This window comes from Sciurus vulgaris (assembly GCF_902686455.1).
Source record: "Sciurus vulgaris genome assembly, chromosome: 14".
Taxonomy (NCBI): Eukaryota; Metazoa; Chordata; class Mammalia; order Rodentia; family Sciuridae; genus Sciurus; species Sciurus vulgaris.
The window spans coordinates 35406400-35433695 of NC_136475.1; the positions used below are offsets into that span (position 1 = coordinate 35406400).

General features: G+C 39.1%; 1 protein-coding gene and 1 pseudogene across 3 annotated transcripts; one reads left to right on the forward strand and one right to left on the reverse strand.

Annotated features, from left to right (window-relative positions):
* Positions 1-857: 857 nt before the first annotated feature.
* On the reverse strand, positions 858-2770 carry LOC306643842 (LIM domain kinase 2-like; annotated as a pseudogene). Its single transcript has one exon. The product of its transcript is annotated as an LIM domain kinase 2-like (transcript).
* Positions 2771-16227: 13457 nt separating this feature from the next.
* LOC306643630 (regenerating islet-derived protein 3-gamma-like) lies at positions 16228-18375 on the forward strand (the record flags this gene model as incomplete). Of its 2 annotated transcripts, XM_079109843.1 has the most annotated exons (5): positions 16228-16303; positions 16867-16985; positions 17181-17318; positions 18006-18120; positions 18308-18375. In XM_079109843.1, the coding sequence occupies 5 exons, from the start codon at positions 16228-16230 to the stop codon at positions 18373-18375; spliced, it is 516 nt and encodes a 171-aa protein (XP_078965969.1). The 2 variants fall into 2 exon arrangements, with proteins under 2 accessions (XP_078965969.1, XP_078965970.1); XM_079109844.1 differs by lacking the exon at positions 17181-17318.
* Between the last annotated feature and the right edge of the window lie 8921 nt (positions 18376-27296).

Genomic DNA, 27296 nt, shown 5'->3' on the forward strand with positions numbered 1-27296 from the left:
GGCAAAATGTCTTGGGCTTTTGAATGAAGAGCCCGCCAGGATATGAGTAGCAGCAGCCAGGATATGGGCTTTCTAAAGGACAAAACCTTTTTCTTTCTAGCCCCAGTCCCTTTTTGTGCTCCTGGTGACTGCTTGGTGAGACACAGGATGCCACCCAGAAGTTCTCAGACTCCAGCAGTACAGTTTGAGAACACAAAGAAATCCTCACACATTGATGTGGTTCCTAAGCTGTCTAGAGCTACCCACTGGTAGATGAACATGAATTAACCCTCTTGCAACTCCTGGTCAGTTCCATCCTACACTAAGAGACTCTTCAAACCCTACTCAGAACATGGAGTGGAAATGGGGGATATCACTGTCATTTTATACCCTTCAAGTTCCACCTGGCCATCAGTCTTCCTCTCATCCACACTCCTACTTGAAGTCCTTCCTCAACCCAGCTGGTCCAGAGACTTCAGAGCCCATAGGCATGTTCGACCCTGGGATCCTGCCCAGCAGGTTCAGGTCATGTCCATTAATGTAAACAAGAGCAGCCTCCTGGAATCCCACTGCCAGAAAGTTCCCAGGGGGTCCCGAGTAACAGATTCTTCCTGGCCCAGAGTCCAAGCTTTTTCTTCTTCACAGCTTTCAGGCGAGTGTTGAATTTATAGACAGTAACCAGGCCCAAAACCTGTGGAGATATGTTTTCCTCGTGTGCACCTGCTCACCTCCTGGGGAGATAGTAGAGATGGCTTATTCTGCTTCTAAACAAGCCACCAATCCACAGGAAGCCCAGACAGCCCTGCTCACAGCAGGGACGGCACAGAGGGGCAGTGCTGACTGTGGAACACCCCCCCCATGAGGGAGCTGGGCTTGGGCTAGGGGGGTGAATCCCAGGTCAGGCCATACTGCATGCTCAGTGTGGTCCAGCTCCTCCAGCTCTGCAGGCAGTGGGATGCCCAGCTCTCCCAGGTACAGAAAGAGGGCCTCAAAGAAATCTTCCAGTTTTGAGAAAGTCAGTCTGCTCCCAGGCTCCAGTTTGCAGCAGATAGCAGCCAGGGGAAAGAAGGCTGGGGGCAGTCCGTAGAGACGAACTTCTCCCAGAAAAACTTCAGGTTCAGACCAAAGTCCAGTGTTCGAGGCAGGCAATCAGGATCTGCATACACCTGCCAAATGATCTCACAGAAAACAATCCCAAAAGAGAAGACATCCACTGTCTCATCGTAGCTCTTTCCATTCAGCATCTCAGGAGCCATCCAGTAAGGGTTTCTCACCACTGTGAAGCGTTTCTTGTGGTCATTCTTGTGCAAGGTGCGTTTCTTGGTGGTGGCCTTCTCCACCAGGGGCCTTTTCCTCTCTTCCACTATAAGCCGTGACAGCCCAAAGTCTGCTACCACCACAGTCTTGTCCACCTTGATGAGGCAGTTGTGTGAATTCAGATCCTGGTGGATGATGCACATGGAGTGCAAACAGGTCATTCCAGAGTCGATGCCTTTTGCAAATATGACCTTCTGCTGCCAGGGGAACGGGTCCACACTACTCAGAAAATCTTTTAGTGTGCCCCTTCAATGTATTCTGTCAGCAGGTTCAGCTTCTTGTCCTTGTATAGCACGTCAATGAACTTGAGCACAATGGGATGGTCTAGGCTGCACATCATTTTCACCTCAGTCAAGAAAGTCTTCTGTGTCTCCTCATCACATCAAATTAACTCCTTCATGACCATCACTTTGCCCGTGGCTTTGTGTGTGTCACCATGATGGCCTGCCCAAAGAAGCCCTTTCCCAGGACCTCCCCATGAATCAGGTCACATGGCTGGAAGATTTGCTGTGAGTAGCTGCAGGAACAGCGGAGGGATTCTGAGTGGTTGATGTCTCCACTGAGCAGCAGGGGCTCCTTGGGGAAGCATATGCCAGGGGACTTAGAGATGCTGTTACTGCACCTCAGGGAGTGTCTCCTCAATGTCCCTTCCAGATTGTACTTGGTGTCCAGAGTGCTGAGGGTGTGAGAGTGTCCATCATTCTGCATGCGGGGAGAAAGCTGGGCATCTAGCCGCAGCTGGTCCAGTAGCTGGGAGACGGGGTCATATTCAATCAACAGCTGAAGTGTCTTACTTGTTTGGCTAATTACATCTTCCACCTCCTCCACCTGGAGTGTGCGGACAGGTGTGCCATTGATCTCCAGGATGCGGTCCCCAGGGTGGATGGCATCCGGTTGACCTCTTTCACTTGCACAGTGGTGGCATAGTTGGAGCAAGCACTTTCTACAGACACAGAGAAGCCCCGCCTACCCTCAGTTGTAGCTGGCATGGAGATGAGCGTGACAGAGTAGGAAAGCTGGTCCTGAACAGATTCTGTGGACAGCCTCTCAAACATGGGTGCCAACACCACCTCACTATGGCACTTTGCACAGTAAATTGTGGCATGCTGCACCAGGGCATATGCATCGCCATCCTTGATGATCACCTTGCAGCTCATACAAGCAGAACATTCTGGGTGGTATTTGAACTCCCCAGCCACCATGACGGGTCCTGTCTTTAGCAGGGAGCACCCCTGGCAGAACTCCCCAAACTTCCTCCACTAGTCTTTGCGGCAGTAGAGCTTCCCATCCTTCTTGTAGTACCAGTTGGTGAGGGAATCCTGGCATTGTGAACACCGGAAGCAAGAACTGTGCCAGGCTTCATTGACAGTCCTGTACAACCTCTGACTCGGAGCAATATGGTCCCCGCAGCCACGACACCTCCAGGCATCCTCACCGGCCAGTGTAGCCATGGTCCCAGGGGCGCGGAAATGAAGAGGAGCCGGTACAGCAGTAGATCCCCTGACTCCCACCGCCACCTCAGGCGAGGGAGGAGCTCTGCCCCCACTTGATCCTTTTTGTCTGAAATTAACCATCAGAACACTTTCCTCCATAGACCACATTTCTCATTGACCTGCTGTCCCTATTCTGCTCCTTGATTAAACTCAAATATATATGCACCAGGTGCCAGGTTAAGTCCTTTATTCAAAATACTCTTTCTTTTGAAGCCTCATAGGAGTAAGCTCAAAAGCTTAGCAAACAATCATCCTTTGAATAAAGTTATTTAATCTGAAGTGCTCTGTGGTGATTCTGTAAATACATTCTATTTATACAGATATACAAGGAGAACCCCAGGGTGCATGTTTCTATTTTAGAAATAAGTTATTTCTAATAGCAAATATAAAAAAATAAAGTGGATAATCTCTGTAATAGCTTCTTTCCGACTGGTTTTATAATATTTCACTTTTTCCAAAACTTGTTCACAAATGATTTCTCTGGTTCCATAAGAAAAAAGTCTTCTCAAAGGTAGAGATTTTATTTTTTTTAATTTTTTTTTAGTTGTTGATGGACACAATACCTTATTTTATGTATTTATTTTTATGTGGTGCTGAGGTTTGAACCCAGTGCCTCACACGTGCAAGGCAAGTGCTCTACCACTGAGCCACAACCCCAACCCAAGATTTTAATAAGCAAGCAGTAAGCTGTTTTGTAGTTTTTCTTGTTGTTGTTTTGTTTTAGGGAATTTCATGACGCCACACCCATAGTATGCCAGCATTCCAGTCAACAGTAAGAAAACTCTAGAATGTACCACAGAAAGTTTTTGGTTAACATTTCACTTGAAAATTGAGAAACATAGGTCAAGGGTGATAAATTCACCTGCTCAAAATAACACATCTAATGAAGGAAATAAAATTAAAACATAAAACATTATGAAGTTAGGAACAGCTGCCATAATTATTAAAATTATTGTGAATAAATATGCTGATTTATTCAATAAAAATTATTGAGGGTTTTGTTCCAGGTGCTAAAAATATAAATTCATGTTTGGTCAATAGAGATTGACAAAAATGACATTATGTGATTTCTTGACCCAGTCTAAGAGTACTTTCACTTCAGTTTGCCCTCTTTTTTTTTTAATTCATTTTTATTTTAAACAAATGGGATATATCTTATTTCTCTGTTTGTACATGAAGTAGAGGCATACCGTTTTTGTAATCATACGTTTACCTAGGGTAACAGTTTTTGATTCATTCTGTTATTTTTTTTCTTCCCCCCCACCCCTCCCACCCCTCTTATCCCTCTATACAGTCCCTCTTCCTCCATTCTTGCCCCCCATTATGTGTCATCTTTCGCTTATCAGCGAGATTGTTCATCCTTTGGTTTTTTGAGATTGGCTTATCTCACTTAACTTGATATTCTCCAATTTCATTGATTTGCCTGCAAATGCCATAATTTTATTATTTTTATGGCTGAGTAATATTCCATTATATATATATCACAGTTTCTTTATCCATTCATCAATCCAAGGGCATCAAGGTTGGTTCCACAATCTGGCTATTGTGAATTGAGCAGCTATGAACATTGATGTAGCTGTCTCTCTGTAGTATGCTGATTTTAAGTCCTTTGGGTACAGGCCAAGGAGTGGGATAACTGGGTCAAATGGTGGTTCCATTCCAAGTTTTCTAAGGAATCTCCACACTGCTTTCCAGAGTGGCTGCACTAATTTGCAGCCCCACCAGCAATGTATGAGTGTATATTTTTCCCCACATTCTCACAAACACCTATTGTTGCTAGTATTCTTGATAATCGCCATTCTAAATGGGGTGAGATGGAATCTTAGGGTAGTTTTGATTTGCATTTCTCTTATTACTAAAGATGTTGAACATTTTTCCATAGGTCTGTTGATTGCTTGTAGATCTTCTGTGAAGTGTCTGTTCATTTCCTTAGCCCATTTGTTGATTAGGTTATTTGTATTCTTGGTGTAGAGTTTTTTGAGTTCTTTATAGATTCTAGAAATTAGTGCTCCATCTGAAGTATGAATGGCGAAGATATTCTCCCACTCTGTAGGCTCTCTCTTCACATTACTGATAGTTTCCTTTGCTGAGAGAAAGCTTTTTAGTTTGAATCTATCCCAGTTGTTGATTCTTGCTTTAATTTCTTGTGCTATGGGAGTCCTGTTAAGGAAGTCTGATCCTAAGCCCACATGTTGAAGATTTGAACCTACTTTTTCTTCTATAAGATGCAGGGTCTCTGGTGTGATTCCAAGGTCCTTGATCCATTTGAGTTGAGTTTTATGCAGGGTGAGAGATAGGGGTTTAGTTTCATTCTGTTGCAAATGGATTTCCAGTTTTCCCAGCACCATTTGTTGAAGAGGCTATCTTTTCTCCATTGCATGTTTTTGGCACCTTTGTCTAGTATGAGAAAATTGTATTTATTTGGGTTTTTGTCCGTGTCCTCTATTCTGTACCATTGATCCACCCGTCTATTTTGGCGCCAATACCATGCCATTTTTGTTACTATTGTTTGTAGTATAGTTGAAGGCCTGGTATTGCAATACCCTCTGCTTCACTCTTCCGGTTAAGGATTGCTTTAGCTATTCTGGGTTTCTTATTCTTCCAGATGAATTTCATATTGCTTGCTCTATTTCCGTGAGGTACATCATTGGGATTTTAATTGTAATTGCATTGAATCTGTATAGCACTTTTGGTAGTACAGCCATTTTGACAATATTAGCTCTGCCTATCCAAGAACATGGGAGATCTTTCAGTCTTCTAAGATTTTCTTTAATTTCTTTCTTTAGTGTTCTGTAATTCTCATTGTAGAGCTCTTTCACCTCTTTTGTTAGATTGATTCCCAAGTATTTTATTTTTTTCATGGCTATTGTGAATGGGGTAGTTTTCCTAACTTCTCTTTCTGAAGATTCATCACTTATGTATAAAAATGCATTGGATTTATGAACATTGATCTTATATCCTGCTACTTTACTGAATTCACTTATGAGTTCTCAAAGTTTTCTGGTGGAATATCCTAGTTCCTCTAAATATATAATCATGTCATCAGCAAATAGGGATAGTTTGAGTTCTTCTTTTCCAATTCGTATCCCTTTAATTTCCTTGGTCTGTCTAATTGCTCTGGCCAGAGTTTCGAGGACAATGTTGAATAGAAGTGGTGAAAGAGGGCATCCTTGCCTTGTTCCAGTTTTTAGGGGGAATGCTTTCAGTTTTTCACCATTTAGAATGATATTGGCCATGGACTTAGCATAGATGGCCTTTACAATGTTAAGGAATGTTCCCACTATCCCTATTTTTTCTAGTGTTTTGAGCATGAAGGGGTGCTGTATTTTATCGAATGCTTTTTCTGCATCTATCGGAATAATCATGTCATTCTTGACTTTAAGTGTGTTGATACGGTGAATTACTGATTTTCGAATGTTGTACCAACCTTGCATCCCTAGGATAAAACCCACTTGATCATGGTGCGCTATCTTTTTAATATATTTTTGTATGCAACTTGCTAAGATTTTGTTGAGAATTTTTGCATCAATGTACATTAAGGATATTGGTCTGAAATTTTCTTTCCTCAGTGTGTCTCTGCTTTAGGTATCAGGGTGATATTGGCTTCATAGAATGAGTTTGGGAGGGTTCCCTCCTCTTCTATTTCATGGAATACTTTGAGGAGTATTGGAATGAGCTCTTCTTTAAAGGTTTTGAAGAACTCAGCTGAGAATCCATCTGGTCCCGGACTTTTCTTTGTTGGTAGGCTTTTGATGACCTCTTCTATTTCATTACTTGAAATTGATCGATTTAAATTGTGTATTCTTCCTGGTTCAGTTTAGGTAATTCATATGTCTCTAGAAACCTGTTGATGTCTTCGAGATTTTCGATTTTGTTGGAGTATAAGTTTTCAAAATAACTTCTAATTATGTTTTGTATTTCAATTGTGTCTGTTGACATATTTCCTTGTTCATTCCAAATTTTAGTAATTTGGGTTTTCTCTCTCCTTCTTTTTGTAAGTGTGGCTAAGGGTTTATCAATTGTGTTCATTTTTGAAACAACCAACTATTTATTTTGTCAATTTTTCCGATTGTTTCTTTTGTTCCAATTTTGTTGATTTCAGCTCTGATTTTAACTATTTCCTATCTTCTACTACTTTTAGTGTTGCTCTGTTCTTCTTTTTCTAGGGCTTTGAGCTGTAGTGTTAGGTCATTTCTTTATTGATTTTTTCTTCTTTTATTGAATGCACTCCATTAAATAAATTTTCCTCTAAGTACTGCTTTCATAGTGTCCCAGAGATTTTGATATGATGTTTCTTTGTTCTCATTTACCTCTAAGAATTTTTTAATTTCCTTCTTGATGTCTTCTATTATCCATTCATCATACAATAGCATATTATTTAATCTCCAGGTGTTTGAGTAGTGTCTGTTTTTTACTCTGTCATTTATTTCTAATTTCAATCCATTATGATCTGATAGAATACAAGGTAGTATCTCTATCTTCTTGTACTTGATAATATTAGCTTTGTGGCATAAAATATGGTCTATTTTAGAGAAGGATCCATGTGCTGCTGAGAAGAAGGTGTATTTACTCTTCGTTGGATGGTATATCCTATAAATGTCCGTTAAGTCTAAATTATTGATTGTGTTATTGAAATCTATGGTTTCTTTGTTCAATTTTTGTTTGGAAGATCTGTCCAGGTGTCTAGGTGTGTTAAAATCACCTAGTATTATTGTGTTGTGGTCTATTTGATTTCTGGAATTAAGATGGATTTGTTTGACATATATGGATGAGCCATTATTTGGGGCATAGATATTTATGATTGTTATGTCTTGCTGATTTATGCTTTCCTTAAGCAGTATGAAATGTCCTTCTTTATCCCTTCTGACTAACTTTGGCTTGAAGTCCACATTATCTGGTATGAGGATGGATACTGCAGCTTTTTTGCTGTGTCCATGTGCATGGTCTGTTTCTTCCCATCCTTTCACCTTTAGTCTGTGTGTATCTCTATGAGATGCGTCTCTTGCAGGCAGCAAATTGTTGGATCTTTCTTTTAAATCCAATCTGCCAGTCTATGTCTTTTGATTGATGAGTTCAGGTGTTCAGGCCATTGGCATTCAGGGTTATTATTGAGATATGATTTGTATTCCCAGTCTTTTGGCTCATTTTTTTTTTTTTTTGACACGACTTGGTTTCTCCTTATTTGGCTGTTCCTTTAGGGTAGTTCCTCCCTTTGCTGATTTACATTATTATTTTTCATCTCTTCCTCATGGAATATTTTGCTGAGATTGTTCTGTAATGCCAGCTTTCTTTTTGTAAATTCTTTTAGATTTCATTTATATGGAAGGATTTTATTTTGTTGTCAAATCTGAAGGTACATTTTGCCGTGTATATGATTCTTGGTTGGCTTCCATTTTCTTTCTGGGCTTAAAAAATGTTCCAGGCCCTTCTAGCTTTTAGGGTCTGGGTTGAAAAATCTGTTGATATCCATATTGGTTTCCCCCTGAATGTAATTTGATTCTTTTCTCTCGCAGCCTTTAAAATTCTGTCTTTATTTTGTAAGTTAGGTATTTTCATTACAATATGCCTTGGTGTGGGTATGTTGTAATTTTGTGTATTTGGAGTCCTATACGACTCTTGTACTTGATTTTCCATTTCATTCTTCAGATTTGGGACATTTTCTGATATTATTTCATTGAATAGTTTGCTCATTCCTTTGGTTTGTTTCTCTGTGCCTTCCTCTATCCCAATAATTCTTAAATTTGGCCTTCTCAAGATATCCCATAATTCTTGTAGATTCATTCATGATTTCTTACCATCTTCTCTGTTTGGTCAACTTTGTTTTCAAAATTAAATATTTTGTCTTCAATGTCTGAGGTCCTGTCTTCCAGGTGTTCTACCCTATTGGTTATGCTTTCTATGGAGTTTTTAATTTGGTTTGTTATTTCCTTCATCTCAAGGATTTCCGATTGGTCTTTTTCAATATCTCTAACTCTTTATTGAAATGATCTTTTGCTTCCTGTATTTGCTCTTTTAACTGTTGATTGTGGGATCATTAAATGCCTGCATTTGCTCTTTCATCTCCTCATTCAATGTCTGCATTTGCTCTTTCATCTCCTCGTTTGCTTCTCTGATCGTTTTAATTATGTACATTCTGAACACCCTTTCTGACATTTCTTCTGCCATGCTGTCATTGGATTTTATTGCTATACCATCTAGGTTTGTTTGGGACATTTTCTTCCCTTGTTTTCTTTTATCGCTCAGGTATCTACCCCTCTAGTAGTGAAACTCTGGGATATTGCAGATTTCCTTTATTGACTAATATTGTCTCTGTAGATTTCCCATAACTCACTTCTTAGCCTTGAGTAGCCTGAAATCTTGAAGGAACTTGATAATGTGGTGCTCCACTAAGAAGCTACCCCTCTAGTGGTGGTGGCCTTCAGGTGATGTATATTTCCTGTCAGTGGCCAGAGGCGCCTCCACTTGTTGACTGATGGTCAGTCAAAGGGGGACTAGACTGCAGACTGGGGCATGTCTGATCTGGGCCTGTGTCTCCGGTTCTATCGCCCTGGTGGGAAATCCTCGCCCAGCGGGGAAGACTTACCTGATGGGGAAGTTTCACTGGGCAGCTCTCCTCTGAGAAGTTCCCTTCAGTCCAGAACTACCACCTGGACTGGGAAGCCCTCCTTTGCGATGTTCTCAGGCATCCTGACCTACCACCTGGACTGGGGAGCCTGGCCCTGAGAGGGATTCCCTCGCTGAGTGGCCCTCCTCTGCTATGTTCCATGGGGACCGGAGCTACCACCTGGGCCTCGGACCCTCACTCTGAGTCGAAGCCTCTCGCTGTGTGGCACTCCTCTGCAATGCTCCCAGTTGACTGGGTACTTGGCTCCAACAGGGGCGTCTCACTGGGCCACTCTACTCCACGAAGTTCCCTGCATTTCGGGACTACTGCCCCATCCGGTAAGCCTGACCAGTGGGAGAGATTTACCCAGTGACCCTGAGTTGGTCCCGAGTCTCTCAATACCTCCTCTTCTCTCAATACCTCCTCTTCTTGACTCCTCGGCCTTCTCAAAGGTTCTCTAGTCTCCTGTAGATGTCTCAGGAAGGGAGCTGCCCTTCCAATGATGATGGTCACACCCTCAGGAATAATTCAAAATGCCTGCACCAGCCTATAAAGAAGCCTCTGGCTAGCTCCATGATGCAGGCATGCTGGCTGGTCTGCTGGCTTGCTCCGCGATGGCGACCGACCTCAGCATGGTGGTGGTTGGGCAGGGTTGCTCAGTGATGGTGTCTGTCTTCGGCCTGGTGGTTGGGCAGGTTGGCTGCCCGCTGCCTAGCTCCGCAAGGCTGGCGGGTTGGGTACTCACCTGCTACCTCCGCGATGCAGGCGGCCTGACTCACCTGCCAGCTCGCTCTGCAACTGCGACTGACCAGTGATCTCAGTTTGCCCTCTTGAAGCCCGGACCTACAAGGAGAGAAGTGCTGCTATCCTGACACACCCATGCTATAAGAAGTACAAGCCACATGGAAAGTCCTGCATTGGAGCACTAATTAACAGTACCAGCAAGGCTCTCAGTTAATAGGTAGCTCCACCTACCAGTCATGTACATGGTCATCTTTAAAATCTAGTCCATTTGATCTTTCATATGACTCCAGCTCCCTTTATTGTCTACAACTACATGAGAGACCCCAAGGGAAACCACATAGATAAACCTAGTCACTTCGCAGAAATATGAGAAATAATAGTTGTTTGAAGTTGCAAATTCTGGAAACTTGTGTGGTATAGCAATAATAAACAGAGAAGTAAAAAATGGAGAAATAGCTGAAAAGTCTAAACAGGATTTATACTCATTACTGAACTTTTTGAGTAGATAATGATTTAGGATCGAACAGTAGAAGATAAATGTCCCTTTCCTACTCTCCACACGTCCAAGTTCATGTGGCGCTTGAGGGCTGACAGATGGAATTGAATGTAATTCCTTCTCCTGCATACAAATGGCATTTCAGCTTTCCAGCAAGGTCTACTCTGGGGGAAAAGACCAAGGCCTTGACACAGGACTTACAACCTGTGGTTCCAAAACTGGTAACAGCCTATGTACCAACAGGAATGATCACGTGCAACTTCTGAGGTGATGTTTTAAGTGGCATAGCATTCATAGTATCCCTCTTGGGATACTCATTCTGGGAGAAACCAATTAGCATGTTCTCAGGGCACTCCAGAGACTTGATGGAAATGTCCACATGGTGAAGAACTGGTCTCCAGACAACAACCAGCACAAATATAATAACCAAGAGTAAGTCATCTTGAAGCAGACATTCCAGTCCCAATCAAGCCTTCATATGACGGTAACCTGGCCAACATCTTAAGGAATATTTTATCTGAAGCTCAACAATTATATTAGTTTGATTTTTGTGGATGAACTTCAATTAACTAATCTAAACTCATTCTAGCATTCCTACATTAACTCAATTAATATTATTTTCTTTCATTTTTATATATTTTGAGTGTATGTTGAAGATAATATATGTAGCATGTATAAGAATAAAGAATACTTTTTTAAAAATTCAGGTACTTGCTACTCTATTTTAAAAATACATACTTGATATATAATATCGGAAGCTGCTTTGTTCTCTGTCTAATCATATCTTCCCTTCATCCAGAAGTAACAATTCTCAATTTGAGTGTTTCATTCCTTCATCTCAATATAATTTTATAATTTTATTATACATGTATGCCTAAATAATATATTGCCCACTTGTTTTTGACTCTTTAACAACTATTATTATACATTATGTAATCTTCTATAATTCTGCTCTTTTCCACGAACATTGTGTCTTTGAAGTTAATGCATGCTGAATCCTGTAACTGGTTCATTTTCACTAATGTAATGGTCATTTAAACCCAACATATTCAACTAGTCTCCTGTTAAAGGTCTTGTCTTTTGTCTTTTGCCCTTAGAAATAAGGATACCGTGAATATCTGAGCACATACCTCTGTGCATGCATGTTAAGGCTGTATATTTCTCCAGTACATTGGAGTGTAAGAAAATGCCAGTTTTCCCAAGAAGCTATAGCACCAATTCATGACTCTGCCAGCAGCAATATGAAGACTCACTGATACAAACCCTCAACAAAACTTTGTAAAGTCAAACTTTCTTTTTTTGCTAATGTGGTAGGTATGAAATTATATTTCATTTTCATTTTCATTTTAATCTTATTGATAATGAGGTTGATATATTGACATAGACAGGTGTATTTATATACACGCACACATTTTTTATTTTACATTCTCTTTAATGAAATGTATGCTCTTTTTTGTTTTTTCCTACTAAATATATTATTCACTATCTTGTTGATTTTAGGTCTTATTTACACATTCCAGATAATTACTCCTTTGTCAATATGTCTATTCCAAAGCATTTTTTTATTTGTGCCTTACACATTTACTTTTTATTTTTAAAGTTTTAATGTGGTCACCTTTCCCAATATTTATATTACAATTTGTGCTTTTTGTCTTTAAGAAATGGACCTAAGCCAAAGTCAAAACATATTTTTAATATTTCTTTACTTTTAGAGTTTCAGTATTTTTATTTAATTCTATCCCCTTATATAGATGTACACACACACGTGTGTGGAGGGGTTCTTGTTATATTTTTATGATGTAAGGAAGTAGGAATCCAAACTATTTTTCTGTTTCTATGCATAATAAATTAAACCAAATAATTTAGTCTGTCTTTCTTTACTGATCAACTATAACCCTCCATATTTCCAGTTTCCAGATATCATGCTTCTGGGTCCTACATTTTTTAAAACATTTTTTCTTTAATTTTTAGTGTACTAGAATTATAATTAAACATAATAATGGGATTTATTTTGACATATTCATAAGTGCATATAACATGGCTTTCTCTATTTCAATTGCCCTTCCTATGTTAATCTTCTATTTATTTATTTTTAATTAATGCATTATAAATATACATAAAATTAAAATGCATTGTGGTATATTCATACATGCACCTTGTATAATATGGTCAACTTAATGTTGCTTGTAGTAAAATAGTACTTTGTAGTAAAAAGTTTCAATAAAACAAAATTCTTCATCTTATTTTTCTTCAGAAGTTTTTGATTATTCTTGACATTATGAAGTTTTAACCTAGTTTATAGCAGCTCAATTCACAAAAGCTAAGCTATGGAACCAACCTAGGTGCCCTTCAACAGATGAACAGACAAAGAAAATGTGGTATATACGCATAATGGAATAGTATACTCAGTCATAAAGAATGACTTTGTGACATTTGCTGGTAAATGGAAGGATATGGAGAGTATCATGTTAAGCAAAATAAGCCAATTCCAAAAAAACAAAGGCTGATGTTCTTTTTGATAAGTGGATACTAATACACAACATGGGTAGGGGGAAGGGGAAGAATAGAAATTCAGTGGATTAGACAAAGAGGAATGAGGGAAGGGAGGGATCAGGAAGAGGAAAGACAGTGGAATGAATCTAACATGATTTTCCTATGTACATGTATGAACACATCACAGTGAATTTCAACATCATGTATATTGCCAAGAATGGGATCCTAATTAGAATAAGATATACTCCATGTTTACATAAATACATCAAAATATATTGCTATATATAACTGAAAAGAACAAATAAAAACTAAAAAATTTAATTTGATTGTTTAATAAGTGGTGCAATGAAGCATTTATATAATTATATCAGGTAGTTTAACATAAAAAAAATTCTATCCTTTCAAAGCATACATGGTATTAATGAAAAGAATCAGTGAGGAAACTTTCATAGAACTGATTTTTAAGGATGTTTTCAGCATTTTATCTTTGAGCTTCTTTAGAATTCTTTATCATATTAAAGTTATTCCTTTCTTCCTCTTACTTGTACAGCATGTTTATTGCTCATTAATGAAAGTTAAATTTTACTCAGTAATTTTTTTTCTTTTTAAGATGATCATATAATAGTTTTCTCTTTAAGATTCTGAATGTAAGAATAACAATAAGGATTCCTCATGACTAACCATCTTTACATTGACAGGATGAACTCTTCATTCTCTTTGTTCATTATAAGTATTGGAGAAATGAATTTGTTTAGTAATTTGTTAAGGAATTTTGCATCTATGTTCTCAGCAAGATTGACCTTTAGATTTCCTTTTCTCGATTTTTTCTTCTTCCAAACTCTTTCCCCAACATTTTATGACAGAAATTCAGACAAGCCCAAAGAGAATAGAAAATGAATTCTATGTCTATGTTACCAAGTAATAACAGTGACCACCTCATGGTCTCCTATTCAATCTAAATTCCCCTTTCTTTGCCACCAAGACACAGCAGTACATTGACGCAAACTCTGAGTAATTTATTTCATTTGTTAGCATTGTATTATGTATCTTTGAATGATAAGGACACTTTAAATTATACAATCTTAATATTATTTTAATTTTATATAGCTCCTTAAATTCATCAAATGCTTAATTTTACCCAATCATCTCATAATTATTGTTTGCCATTTGGTTCATTCAAATAAGAATCCAAATATGTTGATTGGGCAGATATTTCTTTCATATGTTGACTATTGCATTACTTTACTTCTTTAATCTATTTATGGGAAACCTGGAGTCATTTTTACTGTAGGGTTTCCCACCTTTTGAGTTTGTCACTTATCACATTATATCTTAGTGTTATAACATAAAATCTGTTTCCATCTTCTGTATTTCCTTGAATCAAGTAGCTAGATGATAGTCAGGGATTCTCAAGTGTTTTTCGTATCAGAAAACGTACATACCTGTAAAATTTATTGGGGATCCTGAAAACTTATCACTCATCAAAGTCATCAATAGTACTAGACATTAAAACATGAATTTAAAAAATATTTATGAACTCCCTCTTATAACTTTTGAAGACACTTCAGCAAGATACCCTTATGTAAATAACCAGTTTATATGTCAGCTTGGTTTTCAAGTAAACAAGACATTAGAGGAAAACAATGAATAGTACCTCATTGTTACAAATGCTTTTTTCCTCAATATAATCGCTATACTTCAGTATGCAAATTCCCATTCAGTTACAAAGAATATTAAAGGTGTGTGTTCGGGAGCAAGCTTTACTAACATCAACCAAATTCATTGCTTCCTTAAGTTCAAAGCCGTGTTTAAGTGCAAGTGTCCTCTGTGCTTCTTCCAAGTGCATGGCTATAAGGACACAGGTTAAAGACTCTACCTTCATTTGTCCCTGTCACTGCAAATGTCAACATAGTAGAAAAAGCAAATAACATTTTACTCTAATAATGAAAACTCAGACTTCAAAACCATTCTGAAAGGGCCTTGAAAACCCCTGAGTATGTGATCAAAATCTGAGGATGCTACTCCAGCATCAAACCACCAGCTCACAATTACAGTGATCCAATCCTCCTACACAGAGGCAGCTGGAAGGCAGGTCCATTCAGCTATTGTTCCTTAGAGCCTGGCTGGACTATTGACCCATAAGATTAACTCCAGCTTCCTTTACATCTTACCACAAAGGTAAAAGAGGAATTCTGAGCCATTACTTCTTGTCTGGATTTAAATGTTCTTTCTTCAACCACGTCATGCTCACTAACACTTCCAATTATTAACCCAAACAATGCTTGCTTACTAATCTGTATTAAATCTTACTAGATAGATATAAAGTAAAATGTTATGTATGGTCACAGGAATGACTTCCTCCAGATGATCTAAAATGCACCGCTGATATTCATTTCCTTCAATACACAAGGTCATAATATTTGCAACACTGTGTAACAGCATAATTTCTACCTTAGGGCTACAGTCGTTCTCTTGGGTTTCTCAGAATGGGATATCTGGGAGGGGTGGGGAAAGTTCAAACTTCACCTGCCCTGGAGATAGAGTTGGCCTGCTAAAGGAAGCAGGCAACAGCTGCTCTGATTCCCAGGTCTGCTAGGAAGACTCTCCTCCCCTTGGTGGGAATCTCTTGAATCCATGCAAAGGCTTCCCATGACCCCCGCCTGTGCACACATTCCACCCACTCCTTCCAACACCCCTCCCTCAGATCCTCTTATAAAAGTCCAGCTATTCTCGCCCCAACAAAGCATCCCAGATCCTTGCAAGACAGGTAAGTGAGAGCTGAAAGAAGCTGAGCTGAGCTCTGCAGGGGATGGACCTCACACATCACCAGAGAGGGCAGCAAGGTGGGGGTGGTTCCTGTCCTTGAAGAGCATAGAAGTTCTGGGGACTAAGCAAAGGCTGGCCAGGGAGCTCTCAGCAAGACCAGAGAACACAGATTTTCCAGTTCGCTCCAGGTTTACAGAAGGGCATGGATAGCAAGAAGACCAACATATCTGTGCAGGACTGGACAAAAGAAAGGCAAGATGCAGTGAGGTCTCTGCATGTCTTCCCTCTGAGCACATTTCCTTCAGTGATCTGACTGTCTCCTCACTACAGACGTGATGCTGTCTCCCATGGCCCTGCCCAGCATGTCCTGGATGCTGCTTTCCTGCCTCATGCTCCTGTCTCAGGTGCAAGGTGAGATCTCTCTGCCTCTAGCGCTAGGTTTCCTGTGAGCATTGAGATCCAGGTAGGGGAGGAAGGCTCCTTTATGGGGTAAGGAGAGGTGTGCCCACACTCAGTGAAACTGCCTGCTGTCCCTCCATGGCCCTGCCTTCCTTCAGGTTGGCAGTGGTGGGAGGCCCCAGAGTGGTGCATCATCAATGGAAAGAGGTGGCTTTCCACTTTGTCAGAAATTTTAAATTTGTGAGTGAGTTAAAGAGGGCAAGTGTGAAAGGACCATAATGAAGTGCAAGGAAAAGTGAAAGACTGGAGAAGTCCCTTGTGGGGACTGTCAGCCCAGACTGGGAGGAGTCGTGGACTATTGAGTAAGGGGAAAGAGTGAAATGAAGAAGTGCTCCACAGCATGGCTGACCCCCGTGAGACTGAAAATTCCTGAAAGCATGAGCAGAGCTGAGAGGTAATGAGGCTTGTGGTTTCCCTCCCAGAAGGAGACCTTATAAACATTCCCTAAGTTGTCCTTCCCACCAACCTCCATTCTTCATTTGACCCCATCCCTCTCTGTATCTCCCTCCACCCAGGTGAAGACACCCAGAAGGAAGTGCCCTCTCCTCGCATCAGCTGTCCCAAAGGATCCAAGGCCTATGCCTCCCACTGCTATGCCTTGTTTAGCACACCCAAATCCTGGGTAGATGCAGATGTGAGTGCTGAGGGTGGGGCTGGGGTGACAGGGGAAAGGTCACGTGTGTCTCAGGGTCAGGGTCTCCAACCTCCAGGATTCCTGGAATGAGAATGAACACCCTTATCAATTCTCTTTATCCTATATAACTCTGCCCTGTCCATCTCTACTAAGGTCTCAGGCTCTCTCTTATTTTCTTGTTTCCCAACCATGCAGTTGGCCTGCCAGAAACGGTCTGAAGGACACCTTGTTTCTGTGCTCAGTGGGGCTGAAGCATCCTTTGTGTCCTCCTTGGTCAAGAGCAGTGTGAATAGCTATCAATACATCTGGATTGGACTTCATGACCCAACACTGGTGAGATTCAATCTTTTCATTTCTGTTAAATCTCAAGTGACTATTGTCACCCAGGTCTACTCTCCTATGCCTACCCAGCAGGAACCTGAGGGGACCGAGACCTCAGATTCTGGGTGATATTTAGAGCAAAGGGAAATCCTTGAGGCTATGTTAGGACCTAAGTCTGTTGGGTTCCCTAGTAATCAGATGATGTTAATATTCTTCTTGTCAGCTTTCATACTATTCTCTTGTCAGCTTTAGAAATCTTTAAATAGCCTGAGCATACTATTCTAAGGAATCACTACATGAAGATAGGAGCCATGTTTCCTCTTTTTTAAGAATAGATCCTGTCTTTGAATTTCAGAATCTATTCACAAAAATGTCACCAATTATGTTAAGCTAGTTCCTTATTGATTTCGAGTGGTTCCAAAGTTCTTGGGATAATTGGTTGGGATTTTCCTGTAGGAATGCGGAATTCAGGGAGAACATTCCTTTAGAGGGCTCTGGGTATCTCATGGAGAAGGTCACACTCCATGAAGATGTGGAGGATATCAGAAGTTCCAGCTAGGGTATCATATAAGCAGAGCTCTAAAGCTCTAATCCCTATACACACCACACACAAACACACACACACACACACACACACACACACACACACACACACACACACACACACACCCCTGCCTGGCTCCATCCTGTACTCCATAGGGCCAAGAACCCAATGGTGCTGGATGGGAGTGGAGTAGCACTGATGTGCTGAATTATTTTAACTGGGATAGGAATCCTTCCACTGGTTATTGTGGGAGCCTGTCAGGAAGCTCAGGTAAGCATCAGAGAAGTCACTTCTGCCCTGTCTTTCCCACCTCTTCTAATGGTCCCTGGGCCTGACCTTTAAGGAATCCCTCTGAGAAAGGAAATCAAAAGTTGATTTTTCTTCTACCTGAGATGCTGCTTCATTGGGTTCACAAAATCCACCTGTCCCAGTCATATTACATCTTCTATCTCTCCAGGATTTCTGAAGTGGAGAGATTATAACTGTAATGCAGAGTTACCCTTTGTCTGCAAGTTCAAGAACTAGGGTAGGTGGGAAGTCATCAGGCTGGATTTGTGCATAGTTCCATCATGAACAAGAGTCCAAGGTGAAGATCCACCCAAGGAAGGACACTCTGAAACCTGATCACCTCATCCCAAGCTTCCCTCTTTTCTGTCCTTTTCGCATCCTTATTTCAGGCTCTTCTGTATTTGTTATGGCCTGTGGTCTCAGAGAGCAATAATTAAAAATTCTAATTTAAACTTATGACTTTTGTATTCTATTCTTATAGTTTATGTTCTAAGTGTGGCAATTAACAGAAAGAGATAATTGTAGTGAATTAAAAAGAATAAGACTCTACCGTACCTTGTCTACCAAATAACTACTTTTGATTCAAATATAAGACATAAGTAAAAGAATAGAGTACTGGGGTACAGGCCTAGCAGCGGTCGGGGGTCCTAGGTGGATGGAAGGCATTCATGCGGTGGAGAAACGGCAGACAGAGACACCAAGTGTTCTGAGGCTGAATATCTTTATTTTTCTGCCAGCCTTTTATACACTTTTTCTTTGGTAATGATTATATCATTTTATGGTTAGTTTAAAATAAGAAAAACCTTCAAAAGTACAGTCTATGCTTCTCCTCAAAGTACACATTCCCTCTGTATAACAGCCCAGACCAAAACAACCTTATTTCCCATCCAGACCAAAACAGCCCATCCCCCAGCCAAACCAAGGGCACCACAATCTGCCCGCCTTCAACCTCCAGAACAAACACATCACTGGATTTTCTGAGAAACCACCCCCACCATGAACTCCAGTGTTTAACAGTGAAAATCTTTTACTATTATTAACAAAAGGCAAATAAATCAATTTATAGTAAATATTTAGTCTGTTCTATTTCATTTAATGGTGGACTACAATCTTATTTTGATTCTCAAAGAATTAGACCAAACATAGGAAAAACACAAATTATATTTATGACTAACCTAAATATTTTTATTATGTAAAGTATCTCTAGAATCAACTATTAGAACTAGAAAAGCAACAAAGGCTAAACACTGCATCCAAGCTCAGAGGAATGCTTCTTTATCCATCTATATTTAGAAATTATTATAACTAAAGTAATCACAGGCTCCTTTTAACTCGAGCATAACTACAATCATTTATTTTCATATATTTTATCTATGTATTACTACTAAATTTTTATTAGGTACTATTTTGTGTCCTAATACAGTAAAACCCTCCCAATGTTTTCCCAATAAGTTTCTAATGATATATTGATTATTAATTTTAAAAAGCAACTACACATGGAAACATGCCACGCCTATGGCCCCCAAGAGGGAGGATGATCAACAGAACCGTGTCAAGTGTTGGAGTGGAAGGAAATAGATGCGGCAATAGAGAAAGATATACCATAATTAAAAGAAAAGTAGAGAAATCCTGTTAACTTTAGGCAAACAGATTTCAGAAAAAGGAACATCGAGATTCAAGAGAATCCTAAAAAAAGGGAAAAAAGGTCAATTTCTTAAGGTTGCATAACAATGTTTAACATGTAAAGCACTTAACTATGGAACTTTAAATACATGCATCAATTGCAGATAAATGGATTGAATTGGAGAATATCATGCTAAGAGAAATAAGCCAATCCCAAAAAACCAAAGGCCAATGTTTTCCATGATAAGTGAATGATGATATATAATGGGAGTGGGAGAGTGGGGGGTGAGAGAAGAATAGAGGAACTTTAGATTACGTAGAGGGAAATGAGAGGGAGGAGGGTATGAAAAAAGGTGAAATGAGACAGACATCATTACCCTATGTACATATATGATTACATGAATGGTATGAATCTACATCATGTACAACCACAGAAATGAAAAGATGTACCCCATTTGTGTACAATGAATTAAAATGCAGACTGTAAAAATAAAAATAAATAAATATATGAATCAGTAATATATAGAACCACAATGAAAAATAGAAAAATAAAGTATTGTACAGATACTTTTTGACATGTTATGGGGTCCTCCCTGATAAATGCATTTTAAATTGATAATATGTTAAAAATGCCATTATTACATCTAAATTAACAAACATCAGTCGTTTACTCTCATGATCTTGTTGTTTGACTGGGAACTAGAACTCACTGCTGCTGCCCAACCTTATGAGAACAATGTACAGTATACCACTAGTCCAGATATAATGCAAAATGTGAGATACGGTTTCTAATGAATGAGCATTACTTGTGCACCATTGTAAAGTCAAAGTCATGAGTGGAACTTTTACACGGTGGAGACCATCTGTACTTAGAAACTTCAATACCTCTCTGTTCATCATTGATGGATCAAGCAGGCACAAAACTAGGAAGAATACAGTTGACCCGAGGAGCAGTATGAATCAACTTAATCTAGTTGACATTTAGAGAGTACTCTGTCCAAAAGTATAATAGACATTCTTCTAAAAATCAAATGGAACATTTACCCAGATAGGCCACAATCTGAGGCAATGAAACATTTGAACAATTTTAAAAGTGAAAAAAAAATCATATGAAGTATTTTGTCAAATCACAATAGACTTCATCTAGAAATGAAAAACAATATAGTGGGAGATCCAAAAATATTTAGAGTTTAAGCAACATACTTCTAAATTTCACATGGAGAAACAAAATCGAAAGAACTTACAAAGTTTGAATGAAATGAAAATAAAATACAACTTATTAAAACTTGTGGTATACTGTGAAAGCAGTGCTTCAAGGGAAATAGAGAGCAATTGATGAATATATCAGAAAAGATTAAAAAGTCTAAAATCAATAATCCAAGCTTACTCTTCAGGAAACTCTGAAAAGAGAAGCAATTTGTTGTTCTTTCCAGCTTTTCATTCTAGGAATTCAAACCTAAACTATATTCTTAGTGAACAAAGTCTGTTTGAAGAGAATGTCCAACTAATCCAGCTACAGTTGGGTGTTCTGCTCAATTTAATCCATTGAGGCAGGAAATTTTAGTCATATGGTATCATTGTAGGTGCTACCTCTACCTCTTAAGTAGGATCTGTGGGTGAGATCCCGTTCTTAAGGAAGGGGAACAAGAAGGACCCTCAAGAGATGTTCCTGCAGAGAACAAGACTGTTCCCTGGGTCTGCCTCTTAAACTGACCTTGCCTTGTTTTCTGTTCTAGATTTCCTTGCGTGTATATTGACAAATTGTCCCAGGTAGCCTATCTGCTCTTAAGGAATGTCTTTCACTTTCTGGGAGCTATCCATCTGGATGCTGTACTCCTCTTCTTATCATATTTAAGCAACCCTTGTCAGTCTTTAGAATTATGTATTTAATCTGCTATGATTTAGATTCTGCCAGTCGTGGTCTGTGAGTCCACGACTTGGACAAAACCTTTTCCCAATTTAGGTCAGCAGATCTTCCGAGGCTCCTGGGCCTCTGTTATTTCCCTCCATCATTGACTTTCCTCTTCCTCTAGAATGCATGTGACAAACCATCTGATAGCAATCACAAGTCCCAGAAACATCTGGTTCAGTTGGTTAGATCAAAGGATCCAATTTCCCAATATTTCTGCATGTAAGTTGTTGATGTTCCCTTTCAACTTTAATAGAGCTCTTCCTTCTTTCTTTCATATTCTACCATCCAATCACATTCGTCCATTCTTAAGTAATTTTTAAAGCACACCTCTAAGAGACCATTATCCATCAACTGTATAAATTTGTGCTACAATCTATGTGTATCTCTGGCATTTGGATTTATTTATGTACTCCCTTCTTATATCTCAAAAATTACCTATGATTTCATTTCTTGGACTAATCTTTCTTTCTTTCTTTTTCTTTCTTCTCTTATTTTTAATTTTCTTTTTTCAGTACTGGGGATTACATCACAGACTTTAAACCCAGGCTTTCTGAATTTTTGGTTTTGAGACAAGAGTTTAAGTTGCCAAGATTGGCCTCAAACTTACAATCCTACTGTCTCAGACTTCTAAATAACTGGGCATACAGGTGTGTATCACTGAGCCAGGCAGAATAATACTTTTTTAACTACTTGTAGATCTATTTATTTTGTTGTATATGCATATTTTGGAAATGCTCCTCTATGGTTAAATTCAGGAAAGACTTATGAAAAGTGAGACAGTTTTCTTTCCCATAAGTCTTTCCCAAGTCATTGAATACAAATGTGTTGTGAAAATAAAAGAAAGTCACAGGGCTTTGCAGATCATTAGGCATTTGTTCACAAGTGGCTTTTTCTGGGTGTGTAAATTTGTGTGTCCCTATTTGGGAAAAGTACCTGTTCATAGAACACAAAGATAAAACAGTTTTAATAGTAGTCTAAATCATTTATTTTCAAAATGTGGTTTACAACTTGTAGTGGAAATCATTAATTTAGTGGGTAAAAACTAACATAACTTTTTAAATAAAAATACAAAACACCACAGTATAGTCAACAAAGCTGGGACAATATTGTTTTGTATAAAAATTTTATTGTATTTACAAGTGTATGTGTGAATGGTGTTAACAAAAATATCTTTCATATTTTGAATAACAGTCAGACTTTGGAACCTACACATGCAAGGCTTTTAGAGAAACCATAGTTAGATTTAAAAAACCACCACTAGAGGGAGGGTTGGACCTGCACAGAGGATAGTCCTGGGGAAAGGAGAACTTGAGCTGACTACTTCCACAGAAGGGATTAGAAAATAGATTTTAGGAAAATAAGGATGTTTATTCTGTTTCTAAACCCTCTAAGATTAAATGTCTACTACAGAACATCCCATGAAACTGAAGGAACAAATCTTTGCAAATGAACATGCACAGTGTGTAAATAACAGAGGGGTCAGAAGTCTGTAGTTCATCTATGGCCCCAGCTTACTAGAGAGTCAGGAGTGGATATTGGAGGAAAATGATGTGCAAGAATAAATGAATGGCCTAGAACTCGAAGGCTCCTTATACTTACAGAAACTGAATTATATGAATGCCTAGAGAAACTTAGGTCTTTATTTGTTTGTTTTCCTCCTCTTGACTACTCTGAAGGAAAACACTACCTGTGTACTGAGGGATGCCCATTGCTGCAGTTCAGGGTGAGAAATAGTGCCACAACTGTACTATAGAGGCAAAGGTGGCAGGTCTCTTCTACTCTAGGCCAGGGCCCTGGAAATGATCGTAGCACAACCATAGTATGCCCACCCAGGGAGTGGCACAAAGACTGTACCAATAAGTGTTCCAAGATTTTAGCTTACATCAAGCTTCATAATCAAATTGGTCTAACTACATGATCTTGCCTGGAATTTTTGCTGCCACACTTCTCTGGTTCTTTCTTATTTTCCAGACCTGGTTCCCCAGTCTCTCAAAGAATTTCCAATCTTGTGAAGGGCCTTTAGATTTGTTTGCCAGGTTTAGAGCATTATCAAGATATATGTGAGATGCAATAAGCTGCACATGTTGGGTGATTCTCTTCCCTTGCATGGAGGATGAACCTAGTGACTCGTTTCCCCAACAGCATATTACAAAGAGATAGGACACCATGTTGATGATTAAGTGATCACAAAAGACTGGGACTTAGTTTGACCTTCACTCCTTTCTCCCTAACTGATACTCTTTCTTGTCCTCTTATAGTTACTGGCTCTGATGGAAAAAGCAAATGTATCCTGAGCACAGAAAGAGAAATTTGGAGAGGCTCATGAGCAAGGAGTAAAAGGAAGCAACCAATTAGAAAACAGTCAGGAACAGAAGTTCTCAGCTAACAGTCCATGAGGAAATGAACTCTTCTAATAACCATATTGTGATTAAAACCAAATCTTTCTCCTGTTAAAGTTTCAAATGAGACTGTAATACATAAGAGCTGATCACAGCCTCAACTAAAACCCTGATTCTTAGAATTCAGCTAAGCTGTGCCTAAATTTTTGACCAAAGAAACTATAAGATAATAAGGGCTTATTCTTAAACCACTATATTTTGGAATAATTTATCATACAACAAAAGGAAACTAACATAATAGTTTTATAGTATAATAAAAGAGCAAGCGAGAGTTCCAATTGTCGGATACCAATTGTCGGACTTGAATTCAAATGTCTTAAATTGGATCTTAGTGCTCTTGTCATGGAAACTGTTTGTGTGCTTTTGTAAATATTTGCCTCTGGACTTTGTTTTACTTTTTAATGGAGAAATATATATAGACATAAATTTATGTAAATATATATGGATGTTTTTGAGTTTTAACCATCCTATGTCTGTTCATTATTTCTTGTCAACATATAAAGGCATTTGTGTATGTGTGTGTGTATGTGTGTGTGTGTGTGTGTGTGTGTGTGAGGGGAAAGAGTTTTTGTCTGAAATATTTGTTCAAGAATGTCAAGATAGAGCTGGAGATGTAGTTCAGCAGTATATGCTTGCATGGCATATGTGAGGTCCTGGGTTCAATCCCCAGCACTTCAAAAAAGAAAAGAAAAAAGAAAGAAAGAAAAAGTAGGAAGAAAGGAAAGAAAAAATTAGTCAAAGGTTAATCTTCACTTTAAGCTAAAAGTGAAAAAAGACTGACTAGGATCTCACCAAATAAAGTCCAAATTAAGAAATGGAGCATGGGTTCATTTAAGCAAAAATAATGCCAAGATGTACCATGATCTGGGACTTTATTCTCCAGTGAGTCTCCTTAGGAGGGGCATGGCATCCATTGTCAACTGTTCTAGATTAGAGCTGAATCTACAAGAATAGTGTTCAAGAACAGATCTAATCTTAAGGGGCAAAGATTTCTCTCCCTTCCAGGCCTTCTACTGTTTGACCTTAAATCCTGAGTAAGAGGCCATGCTCTAGACCTGGCTATTTTACATTCCAGAAGCTCCTTAGAAATACAGAACTTCCAACCAAATGAATTATGATGTGCATTTTAACAATATACCCTGTCATTTGTAAATGCAAATTAAAGTTCCGAGATGCACTGCTCTGGAGTTCAAATATATTTCAGCAAGACAAACTGGCTTGACTCATGGCCTGTGAACTGGAACTGGAGAACACCAAATTCATTCCATGGTTGAGACTGGTGCAATCACAACAGTCCAGCTGCAGAGACAAGGAGGCTTTGCTTCATCAACATTTCAACTCAGTATCATGCTTCATTCCTGCTGGTGGCATCCTTGGTTTGTTCTCTGTCTCCGTTTGGCTTCAGTGCCCAGATTTTTCTAGGTTTTAGCATCCATTCCATTGTAAGTCTCTAGGTTCCACTGCATCTATTACCAGAATTTGCTATATCATGTCTCTGAATCTGGGCAAGTGTTGGAATATTTTGGTCTTTGAGCCTTACTCTGGCCCATTTCCCTGCTGCATTCCCATAACAGAGCTCCCAGAAAAATCTTGATCTAACTGTCCTTTGTATCCCCCCAATACCTATTCACAGGATAGCCCGAGGTTGGGTGGTAGAGGGTGATGGGTATGTACAGGAAGGACTGGGCATAGCATATGGTGCTGAGTTGCTGATTATAAGCAAAACTCACTCAGAGAAGTCATAAGATTTCACTGAAGTACATAATAGCTCACCATTAAAACAACAAGAAGTGACAAAGCATATGCTTGTGACTTACAAAAACTGCTAATTAAACAAAATATGCGCATGCCATCAGCTTACTAAATGTAGTATGTCACCACTTAGATTCCTGGCACCCACAACAACCTTCCACCCCCATCTGCCGACATAATCTGAGCTCTGCAAAACAGTGCCAGCTCTCCCTCAATAAAGTGAGGGAAGGCTCACCAAGAAAGAAAAGTGGGAGATCTTTACAGGAGATCCCAGACACTTTCTGGATCTTGGTACTAAGTGAGAACAGCAGGTTGTAGATTCCTTCCAGTTACAAGCTCCCAACACCATCAGTCTCCAAAAAAAACTGTCCTTTGATGGAGAAGAAGCAATAATTGGAAATGTTTCAAAGTGAAACCGGCTGTTTATTCTTCCTGAGATCTAAAAGCATCCACATCCAGCTGCCAAGTTCCTAAGGTGTTTGGAAATCTACAGCTTCTTTCAGGTAGAAAACTAGTTCCTGTATGAAGCAAAAGCCATTGAGCACTTTGTTCTCATATTTTGAGAATGTTTCCAGTGTTTTCATGACATTCTTCTCTTTCTTTCACTCTGCCCCTCCCACTCTAAAACCCTTCAGTTTATACTTTTTTTTTTTTTAATAAAAAAAAATCTTGTCTCTCACAAAAGGAGTCCAGGCTCCAAAGGAATTAGGTCAGGATTATGATCATGGAAAATGTTAAAATAATTCCAGTAAATTAATAGGATGGAAAGGCAGTGCCGTAATCCAGCCTTTAGGAAAATACCAATATTCTAACATAGTATTATTCTGTTTACTGAGTGACCCTCCAGGTTCCTCTCTCCAGATGAACTTTCAAACATCAGTTTTCAGTCACTCTCAGGGGAGAAAGTCTGTGATATTGAAGGTCCCAGAATTCTATAGGAATATTTGCCCAGCTACCCCTAAAACCCACGTTCTGCCTTTCAGGCCCAAAGTATATAAAACCGTAGAAAAGAAAAAGCCATGTAGTATTGATCTGTCGTTCCTCTGGGATTTTGTGACTGCATTACCATTCCTAAAGTAAGCCACTCAAGTAATTATTCACCAAGAATGGCCCTAAAGCTGTACCTATAGAAAGGGAACAACAGGCAATGAATTCTGCCTCAACCGTAGTCCAGTTTGATCTATAAATTTATGGATCAAGAGGGATCCATTTGGCTATTACACCAAAAAAGACACTGCTCTTTCCAAAATAATAAAATCCAACGTTTATTAAATGTTGAACAAGTGCCAGACATTGTATACAGTCTGTATATGTATTAATTTATTTAATAATCACAACCAAACTTATGAAGCAAATATTATTACTGTCCCAATTTTTCACATGATGGAGCACAGAAGACATCACCATTGATATATCTTTAGCCAAGATTAAATATACAGTGGTCTTGAATCTGACCCCAGATTATTGAACGA